This window comes from Corylus avellana, chromosome ca5, assembly GCF_901000735.1.
Source record: "Corylus avellana chromosome ca5, CavTom2PMs-1.0".
NCBI lineage: Eukaryota > Viridiplantae > Streptophyta > Magnoliopsida > Fagales > Betulaceae > Corylus > Corylus avellana.
Genome location: NC_081545.1, coordinates 5,002,242 through 5,013,557, shown reverse-complemented (window position 1 = coordinate 5,013,557; position 11,316 = coordinate 5,002,242). Strand labels below are relative to the sequence as shown.

Sequence of the window (11,316 nt, the reverse complement as noted above, 5' to 3'; positions counted from 1 at the left end):
GCACCATTCGTTGTTGCATCCATAGGCTCGGCTTCAGTTGACTCATTTTACCTGCAACACACAAATAATCCCAACAAATAACAATTCCATTACATAACTCAAGATAATATAGTTCTAGTTTACCAATTATCATGTTCCAGCTTACTTTTCTTCTTTTTCTTTGAGCCCAAGGCTTACAAGGCCTTGATTTCGGGATCATCTGTTGTCTTTGTGGGCTGCAGCTCCTGCAGAGGATGAGATGTGACTCTATTCGAACCATTTGGCATTAGCAAAACTGTGAATTTGATGTGAGCAACATAATCTCCTGCTTTTAACCCAGATACAAGTTTCCTACCGTCTGGCTTCTCATGAAGAATAGGATATGGCTGCAAGAGTTCATGATTAACTCATTCACCAAAAGACAATGTTTAAAAAATGCGGTGAAGGCACAACACATCTAGCTGTGAATGGCATGGGAGGAAATTTCTGATTTATTTCACTGAAAATAAACCTAGATGCTTTCATCTTCAAGTGGTAGTTCCTGTCAAACTGCTTCAGTTGATGGAGAAAGACACATTCAACAATTTTGCAGTCATAAGTCGCAACAACATTCTGAATTGCATCAGTTACATCTTTGTTCTGCCAAAGAACCAAGGTTTAGGGAGAAAATTGATAAAAGGAGAAGAAGGTAGGAATTCACTTTTCCTAATAAAACCACAGTAAAAATAATCACTAAGTTTAGATTATAGAAATTAGAAAGAAAAGACTAGAAGAATGGCAGCCATGTATAGCACTCTGCAATATTACCTTTTATCATTTTAAAATTTGCCATGTATAGTACAAGAAGAAATTGAGCAACCTGGCCCAACAGGCTGAATTTTCAAGCACTGCATACACAATATTTCAGCCGTAGCTTTCCTGCAAATAAATATTGATATTAAAAACATGATCTTCATTTCCAGTCAGTACCCTTGGAGCACAACAACCGATTTCACTTGAAGACAAGCAAGCATTCTCACTGTCTTTTGGGATTAAAATGCCAAGCAAGTGGAAGAAACCTGCAAATGCAAAACAATTGTTAGGTGGCTTTTAAGGACAGCTAGGATTTTTTTATCATGTCTTTTAACTTCTAAATGCTGATAAAAGTTGCTCAACAAATTGTAGGCAGAATAGTATTTAAAAATTCAAATTAATATGGTTAATTGAATTGAATGTCCCCTTTCACAGGCTCAGCTCATTGTCATGCTTGCACCATTTACTCACCCGATCTTCCTTATCATGAAAGTGCTCTGTATAGTTTCCATTGTTTTGTGTACAAGTGAGGTTGACATATCCGAGAATATTGTAGAAATCCCCCCAATGATTCTCAGGTCCACTTCATGAATTGATGATTTTTTATGCACGTCTCCGCTGACCATCAAAAAACCAAATAATAAACTCAACAATAACTCAAAATTTTCCAGAACAGTAAAAAGGTAAAATCAATCCACCAACAATGACTCTAGTAACAATAATAATAAAAGAATCTCTCTGAATATGCATTTGATTATGAGAATACTCAAAGTTATGCAAAAATTTTATTGAGTTTCTATGAAAATTTGGGATGTGATTGACTTTCCTGGTCTATCATAAGTCTTTTATCCAATACTTGATTCTATCATTTGTAGAATATAAATTTCAAATGGAAAAGCAAGAAACATGTCCAAAAAAAAAAAAAAAATTTAATCCTATTGTTTTTTCTGATGGGTGAGAAAGAACAGCACAATATGGTTTCCAATTACCAATTATGTTATAGAATATTTTCTGTTCCTGGTCGGCTGGTTGGTCTGGTCCTAACTTTTCTCACTAACCAAATGGATAATAACTCCTAATATTCAAACACTAGTTGTGCATGTCTAGATTTAAATATCAAGATGTGCTTCTAATCCAAACAAAGCTATCAAACACATTTTAAAAATGATACAGAAATCCGGAAAAATACCCAAATGACTCTTGAGGGGGCACCACTTCCAGCTCTACCTCTTTCCCTGGGTTTCCTTCAAAAGGGAAAAAAAGAAGACCTTCATTTTAAAGCTCATTTCTTGGCCTCTGTTGTGAAATGAGACTTTTTCGGCGATCAAGGAAGGAGCGAGTTAAGTGAAAAGGATACAATTCCAAGGCAAGAGGAGATGGAACATTGGATCAGGGGCAAAGACAAATAAAAGTTACAGGCCAACACTTATAAGAGGAATTGTCTCTTTTTCAGCAATTCAGCAAGTGACCTGGAGCACACTTTTCACAAATGCCTCCTGATCTACTCCAAGTCTAATATCTACTGCTTCAGCTTTCAGCACCTTGTGATAATTAAAAGACCAATCCTTAAGATGATATTCCGGGGATCATATAGATTTTGCTTATTTTTTTCATCTCAAATTCCCGACTTCTCAACGTAATGCATATAGCTGCAGATTAAAGAAGTTTTGAATTGGCTCCAAATCTTAAATCCATTTATGGCAGTGCTTCAATTGTTTCTGCATATGAAATCCGATAAATCAAAAATTCTCCAAAATCATAAATCAGAAATGCTTCAATTGCTTCAATTGTTACTGCATGTGAAATAAGGAAGAAGGAATAGCATTTAACATTTTAACATTGGTATACATATCACTAATTGATGTAGATTGCGTAGCCGTAAGTTTGTTTTATTTTCTAAACTGACTTTATGTTGTTATTTTATTAGGGTTAGGGTTTTGGGAGTCTTTATTTCGTTATTTTATTAAGTTTAGGGTTTTTGGGGTATTTATGTCATATTTTATTATGTTTAGGGTTTTGGGCTATAACTATATGCTTATAGCCTCCATAGCAAATCAGTTTTTGATTATTATTGAGTTTTGTTTAATAAGAATTACTCAGAGTTGAGTTTCTTCTTTGTGTTCCTTCAAAACGTAGAGAGTATTTAGCTTTTGTCAAGAAGATTTCTTAGATCATTGATAGAATCAAGATTTAGAAGTATTTATCCGCTGCTTAATGTTGTTATTCGCTGCAGCCCACTAAGTCATGTTGCATCAGTTGGTATCAGAGCTCAATTACTTTCCATGAATGGGGAGGAGCAACCACTTTCTAGACATGAATGAGGTGCACATGCACACGGAGGCAGAACGTAAGGAGCAACCGGCGATTCGTTTGCGGCACATGGAGGAGAGGTTTAGTGGTCTAACCGTGCGGAAGAAGGGGCGTTCGTGCACCCAACACGGGGTCCCTACTGATCACTTGATCAACATGGATAGCTCGAGCATTCGTCGTCATCAACCAAGACTACGGTACGCAGGGGCGGAAGACAAATTTATCATTGAGGGTGAACCTGTTGATCCTTATGCGGGGCGCGGAGTGCGGAAGGAATTTCCAACGGCACAAGCCTATGCTATATCATGGGACGCAGACGTCAAGCTCGACACCCAAAAAGAAAAGATAGAAAGGTTTGGAAAAAAGATGATGCCTAGGGAGGCGACGGAGATGACGAATCAATCGGCGATTCGTTGGCAATGCATGAAGGATGATGTGGAGATACAGCGGAAACAAATAGAGGCTTTCACGACCCAGGTTAACAACATGGGTGGCCCTAAAGTTCATCACCATCAAACAACTCCACGCTTTGTGGATAAAGATAATGTGGTTGTCGCTTGTAGGGCGCAATCTCAAAGACGAAGGGCATGGATTGAGACGGAGATGCCACGACAGGCCAACTTGACTATTATTCGCGAGCCTCAAATCCATCAACCAAATCCATATTCTATGGAGAAGGAAAGGGAATTTGTGGATGAACAATTTCAGGAATTCAAGTTCACTGATGAAGAGTTTAGACATGAAGATGTTGAAGATCCTTCGCAGGGATTCGTGGACTGGAGTTCTCCACCAACCTATGACAAGGAGCCCGAATAAGATGACTCATGGGAAGAGGAAAGACCCACGGAGGTGCACGAAGAAGATATGTTTTTTCCCATGTTTGGCTGTCTCTATCCCAAAGAAGACGACCCATTGGAAGAGGAAGAACCCACGGTTGACATTGGCGATTATAAAGAGGTTGAAGACCTTCCAGGTGAATTACCTAATTTTAGTGATGAACAATTAGGTTATGTTGATTTCCTTGGTATAGACGACATCTTATCCGATTCTCATAACAATGATTGTGGTGAGTTTTATTCAGATGAAGAAAATTATATGCTCACAAGGGAAATAATGGTTGACCCGTTCTTGAGTATTTTCATGGCACGTGGAAGGGAAAAGGAGCGAGAGAAGTACGGCAAATTCGAAGTATTGCCAAATGGTGTGTGGGGTCGTCACGACAACAGTCAAGGTATTCCGATAATGAGGAGCATCACGCTTATTATAAGGTGTTGTCTTGTTTTGATCTTGAGGAATGGTGAATGGAACAAGTTGATAGGGCATCCGAAGGACCGTGGAAAGAATCGGCCGAATTCGAGGACGAATTCTCTCCAACAAGGGGAGAATGATGTCGATTGCGTAGCCGTCAGTTTGTTTTATTTTCTAAACCGACTTTATGTTGTTATTTTATTAGGGTTAGGGTTTTGTGAGTCTTTATTTCGTTATTTTATTAAGTTTAGGGTTTTGGGGGTATTTATGTCATATTTTATTACGTTTAGGGTTTTGGGCTATAAATATATGCTTATAGTCTCCATAGCAAATCAGTTTATGATTATTATTGAGTTTTGTTTAATAAGAATTACTCAGAGTTGAGTTTCTTCTTTGTGTTCCTTCAAAACCTAGAGAGTATCTAGCTTTTGTCAAGAAGATTTCTTAGATCATTGATAGAATCAAGATCTAGAAGTATTTATCCACTGCTTAATGTTGTTATTCGCTGCAGCCCACTAAGTCACGCTGCATCACTAATGCAATTCCACCATCAAATAAAAAAGAGAAACTCAATTATACCAAGTCTCTTGTCTATCTTTGTGTTCTTAGAAATAAATGGGTATAACCAGTCAAATCAAGTCTCTTTGAAGAATGTGGTTGTCCAAACAAATTGTAGAAATATCCACATGATTCTCACAACCGATTACGTGAATTCTGCTTTCGATCAAGAAACCAAATAATAAATTCAACAATAACCCAAAGATTTCAAATGAAAATAATAAAAATGTAAATTGTATCCTTTCGTTCAACAGAATCTACATTTGACACTGAGAAAATCCTAACACAGTAATGCAAATTTGTATTAAATTTTTGTGAAAATTTGGAATGGGATTGAATTCCCTCATCTATTATGTGATGCTATCGTTTGTAGAATTTAAATTTCAAATGGAAACGAAAGAAATATTTAAAAAATAAAAGAGAAAATAATACTAGAAATGCCATTGAAGTGAAAGATAGGAAAAAATACTATAAATGCTAGAGCTTTGCACCAATCTGATTGTCGGCAAGGTCTCAAGAAGCGACTATATGTAAAACCTTATATATTTCCTGCATATGAAATCAAATAAGATATATATCAAAAGCCTGACAGAGTAAAATAAAGAGGAACAACAACAAGAAGCAAAACTATTGTCTAATTGGTGACTTAAAAACCTGATACATTTGGCGAGTTTGGCTTGCTTTCCAATCTTTAAGATGACCATCGCCGCCATTATGAAAGTTTGGGACGTGAGCAATCTTTGGCCAATCCTCTCCTGTTCCTTGTTCACATCTTTCCTCCAAGGAACGACACTTTGTAATTGTCAAACGACCTAAAGAGGTGACGCGGTGCATACCTTCGGGCAATGATATTAAATTGGGACAATTTATGACTTCAAGTTCCTGAAGTGAAGTGAGATCGCCTATCCACTCCGGTAAAGACACCAAACTAGGGCAATCCATAATTTGAAGCCCTTGCAGAGTGGTAACACCTCTAAGCTCTCTTGGGAGAGAAACCAAATTTGGAACGCCTACGATAGATAGATGACCAAATCTTGTAGGTCCAAGGCCATGTGCGCCATCTTCATTCTCATTGTTGATAAGTTCTTTGCAGCGAAGAATAGATAGATTCTCAAGTGAGGTGAGATGTTGAAAGAGTGGAGAAATTGATATTCTCATTTTACGACAATCCCAAATCCCAAGGGTCTTAAGAGAAGTGAGGTTTTGCAACCACTCTAGTGGCAGATATTCAAGTTGCTCTAATTCCACAAGATAAAGATGCTTCAATTTGGAGAGATCGGAAAGGAGAGAAGAAGAGGAGGGTGTTGTTTTGTTCCCTGTTGCTAGGGGCATTATAGGGCAATTCTTGATACATAAATAAGAAAGGGAAGGAAATGAAGGGAATAATGGAAGATGATCTGTTTCCCACATCTTTCGCCATCCCCTCAACTTTGGCAAATTAATAAGTATGAGAATTTTGAGGGGAGAAGAGGACACGTAACTACCATCATTGCTTATGTACTCCAACTCATTCAAGTTTTTAAGATAAACACCCCTCAACAAAGGGAATGGTGGGATATGTTGAAGCCACTTACAATTCTCTATTACAATAACAGTCAAATTTGAGAGTGAGGGCACCCAACTAGATAACGTCACACCTGCATACCCATCTATAGTTAAGAATTTCAAATTTAGGTGTGGCCGAAGGTTTTGCAACAGTTGTTCATCATTTACAATTGCCTTATCACTTTCATCACTAGATTCTGGGTCCCACTTTAACATCAGCCATTGAATATGTCGCTTCCTCTCCAAGTTTGCAGCCTTTGCTTCTAATGGAGAAGATCTCGAGTGCTCTAAACCCTTGATCTGCAATACTTCTCTCAGCTCATCTAAACTATCCAGGTCCCCTAGCCCACCCTTTGTCTTGGGGAGAGAACTTTTTTTCTGCCCTAAAATGTATAGCGACAGTGTTTGGAGAGCGGTCAACTTTCCTAGTCCATAAGGCATATGAGTCAAGCTATTACACCCTCCTAACTCAAGATGCCTGAGGCTGATCAAGTTTCTAGTGTCTTCTGGCAATGCTGTAAGTTTAAAACAATACTCAAGTTTTAGTGTGTGCAAATTCTGCAATTTAGTTATAGAAGCGGGGAGTAGTTTGATATCTTCATTCCTAGACAGATCTAGAAATCTTAAATGCACTAACTTGCCAATGGAATTTGGCACTTTTTGAATACTCGACCGACTCAAATTCAAAGCACGCAAGCATTTAAAACTTGAAATAAGTGTATTAGAGACTGGCTTATTCAACTCAAGTACCGCATTGTACAAGTTAAGATCATCACAAAGAGTTGGAAGTATTGGAATGCCTAGAAGAAGTGTTCTCATTTTGTTAGGCTTGGGCAAAAGAGTAGGAATATCCGGTAATGAATTTGAAGAATGAAATGCCACATGACGAGTTCTTTCAACTACTTTTTCTCTATCTGGATATAAAATTGTGCACTCCTCACCTGCTACTGACTGTGCAAGATCGTGAATAAGGTCATGCATTTTGCACTTTTCTATTTCACCAAATATATTTCTTTGTACGTCTTGGAAAAACGACCTCCAAAGCAAATCCATAAAATATTCGCGACCAATATCTTCAAGATGCCTATTTCCATATGATGAATGAAGAAAGCCTTGAGCTATCCATAACTGAATCAACACCTTCATTTCAATTTCACAATCTTTTGGGAACAACGAACAAAAGGCAAAACATTGCTTCAAGTGTGATGGGAGATGATCATAACTCAACTTAAGTATTGGAAAAATATCATTTTCTTGTTGAGTTATTTTGTAAAGTTCATGGTTTTTAAAGTACAACCAATCATCTTCTGAATTTTTGAAATATAATAGACTCCCAATGCTCCTTATAGCAAGAGGAACTTGTGCACACTTTTGTATGATCTCCCTTCCAATTTCTACTAGCTTTGGATTATTTGGCTCTTCCCCGTCTTTAAATGCCATTTTCTTAAATAAATTCCAAGAATTGTTTTCAGATAAACCTCTCAAAGGATATGGTGAAACTGTACCTGTAATCTCTGCAACCTTTTCGCTACGTGTAGTAATCAAAACTTTGCTTCCTCTCAGGCCACCCACTAACAACTTTTCCAAGTTGGACCATGTACCATGATTCTCATTCCACACATCATCTAAAACAAGTAAATATCGCTTCCCATCAATTTTTGCTCGAAGCTCACTTTGCAATGGATCCATCTCAAGGCTTTTAGGTCTCTCCTTAGTCGCAGATTCTATGAGCTTTACAACGATAGTTTTCAGGTCAAAAGGGTCAGAGACACATGCCCACATCCTCAGGTCAAAATGTCTTTGAACCTCCTCGTCGTTGTACACATACTGTGCAAGTGTGGTTTTTCCTTGTCCACCAATCCCAACTATGGGAATTATGGAAACATTCTTCTCATTCATATTGGGATCGAATAACAGCTTTTTAATAGACTCCTTATCATCCTCTCTCCCAATGACATCTTCCCCATGTACAAATGAGTGTGTATCTTGTCTTTTCATATGCTCAAACTGTGTCGTTGTGGTGTACTCATTGAAACCAAATTTGATCCTATCAGTTGCAATTTCATCCAGTCTCGCCCTAACTGCCTTGATCCTATGACCCATTTTAAAGCCATATACAAGCTGGTTCGATTTGGAAAAGAAGATGCGTACCTGTAATACTCCCAAATATTCAGTATGGTCCATTTCGAAAAGTCAAACATTTTTTGGGCTATATGTGTAACTAAGGAAAATATGAAGGTCATGTTTGTAATTGTTGTAAGTTTAAGTTAGAGTTTTTTTTTTGGTTGTTTTATTTACAACCACCCATTCCAATCCGTTCACTATGATAGTTTTAGAATTCCCCTACCATTGATCAATAGTTGGGTTTATAATGGGTGGCGATAATTTATGTGACTTTTTCTAAACGCCATTTGCTCCTTGGAAAGATGTCGCAACTTAATTAACCGTACATTTTTTTGCATATGGTTAGTACTCTTACAAATGAGACTGTTTTAGGTAAGACTCTATTTATAGCCGTTGTAAGGATAAAGAAAACAGACAAAAGAATGGAATATAAAAGCATCTATATATGTCAAAATGATACATGAAAACATTGTTACTGTAACACCCCATATTTGATATAAGTTAGTACGAGTTTTGGCCCAATGTCTTGGGCTTTAGATATATGAACCAATGTTATTGGCCCTAGTGAACTTAATAAAAATTGGATCAACGACCCTAAATGAGATTATAAGAGATAATTAATTTCTTAACCTAATGGACTAATCCATGGCATAGTCTTATCCCTAATGATGGGCATAATTTGATGTTTCATTCCTAATTTTGTAAGATGATAGTTTATAACCAGAAATTAAGCTATTTAAGTCTATGTGTACAAGATGTGTTGATCTTTTTGGAAGAAAATATTGTCCTTTAAAAATGACGTTTATAATGATGTTCATTCATGAAACAGACATAGGATCTAATACCTAAAGCCAAAAACCAGAAACTTTTATAGCCAAAAACCTCTGTTCAATGGCTCATTTGAGTGGTAAAAACCTTCTAAACATAACCCTCAATCGGTGTTAAGACTATATCAAGAAAATAAGTAATTTCTCATATATGGCATCAAGAAGAGCTTTGGGTTAAATCTGGAAATTAAACTTTCAGTCCATGGCATGTTTAGGTGGGTATTTGATCCAAATTTCGTCAAGTTAAAAACCTTAGATATATGTGTTGTGGGCCAATGGGCAAAGTGACCAAAGTGTAGTGCTCTAATTTAGGTCCATTTAGTGGGCCTTATCTGGTTTACCTAGTTCGGAGGAGGTTCAAATGGGCCATTTCTTACCCAAGCCCCCATAAAAACAATTTTGAGATTTTTGGAAGAAAACTAAACCACTTTTTTAGTGAAATTTCAAGAAAGTTATGAAAATATTAATAGAATGAGCTCCTAGAATATGATACATTTTAAGGAAAAAAAAAAAAAAAAGAAAATTTTATGTTCGGACCAAGGTGCAAAAAAGAAATAAACATTAAAAATATTTTTTTTATAAAGAGAAAAGAAAAGAAACTTTGGGATTAAGCTTTTAACTTATTTCTAAGAATAAAACATCTCTAATAATAGAGGCAAGGTTTGAAAGGTCAAGTAACTTAGGAACGAATTTTAATCACGATTTACGTGCCTAGTATGGGGATAATTTAGCTTAACCTTACTGTTTAGGTTTTAATAGTTGTCGCCTAACTTTTAGTGTAGTATTGACTATCGAGGTAACTTGTACTCTTTGCCACTTCTAAATGCATGCATGTCAATTTAAGTGATTATTGCTTTTATATATATATATATATGCACTTTATGATGAAATTATATTGAGATTAGAATTTTCGTACTGTTGAATAGTTGGGTTTAACATTATAATGAACAAATTGTTGTAGTTGTTGATTTGTTCTTTGGAAATATTGTTGAGAAATTTTAAACTACGTAAAATGATATATATTTGCTTTGGCTTGTGTTGTGATAAATATTTGTATGCAGGTTTGGGAATGCTTTAGTCACAAACAACATCATATGCACATTAATGAAGAATTTACCTGTTTTGCCATCTTCTTATCCCGTGTCATCACTTGTCGGCGTAGAAGTTGAGTGGAGTAGTCATCTAGCAAGTCGTCGGCGTCATACATGGCATCCTTGAGCTTTCGAAGCCAATCTTTGACAGCGTGGTTGTAGGCCTGCTTCTCCTCCGCGTCCAAAAGCACAGCTTGGATGGTGGAAATGGTGTCCCCGAGCTTTCGAAGCTCATCTTTGAAACCCCATAACACTCCAATCTCTTGGAGAGCAAGAGAGCCCAAACTCCTAATGATGCTCCCAACGGTGTCGTAGAGAACTATTTCAGCCATTTGTGGGTTGTGGGTGGTGAGTCTAGTAAACCGATCTTGAGGTATTATTGATGAGAAGTGCATGGGATATATTATTGATCACAGGTGCATCGTTGACTTGACGTTAAAACTTTAAAGGGAGTCCATGAGATATGATGCGGCCATGTGCGGCTCATATTTCACTCCTTAAATCTTCTTATCATCTCACTGAACCAATTTCCAAAGCTCAAAAATGGGTGGCTCATAGCCTTGTGGTCTTATGAATAAGATACTATGATGTGGCCACGTGCGGCTCATATTTCACTTCTTAAATCTTCTTATCATCTCGCTGAACTAATTTCCAAAGGTAAAAAATGGGTGGCTAATAGGCGTGTGGTCCTATATGAATAATAAAGTATTTCATTAACAAATTTAGAAATTTTGATATATTATAAGGAAAAAGTTCATCCTGTTCAAGTTATTACGGAAATGACGATGTCTCTTTTAAACTTTTAGGCTCCGTTTACTTCGACATAAAATAGTTTTCATTGG

The 11,316-nt window shown here is 36.9% G+C and overlaps 1 protein-coding gene across 1 annotated transcript; it reads right to left on the bottom strand.

Moving 5' to 3' along the window:
- Positions 1-786: 786 nt before the first annotated feature.
- On the bottom strand, positions 787-10,806 carry LOC132181611 (putative disease resistance protein RGA3). Its single transcript, XM_059594860.1, has 6 exons — positions 10,501-10,806; positions 5,542-8,583; positions 5,357-5,436; positions 1,961-2,489; positions 1,243-1,389; positions 787-1,037 (listed from the first exon to the last, which is right to left on the bottom strand). The coding sequence occupies exons 1-3, from the start codon at positions 10,804-10,806 to the stop codon at positions 5,401-5,403; spliced, it is 3,384 nt and encodes a 1,127-aa protein (XP_059450843.1). The 3' UTR covers positions 787-1,037; positions 1,243-1,389; positions 1,961-2,489; positions 5,357-5,400.
- Between the last annotated feature and the right edge of the window lie 510 nt (positions 10,807-11,316).

Coding starts and splice junctions, on each gene's coding strand:
- LOC132181611 (XM_059594860.1), bottom strand. CDS start 10,806: ATGGCTGAAATAGTTCTCTACGACACCGTTGGGAGCATCATTAGGAGT. Junction 8,584..10,500: donor ATAAGAAGATGGCAAAACAG/GTAAATTCTTCA, acceptor GGAGTATTACAG/GTACGCATCTTCTTTTCCAA. Junction 5,437..5,541: donor AAACTCGCCAAATGTATCAG/GTTTTTAAGTCA, acceptor TTTCATATGCAG/GAAATATATAAGGTTTTACA.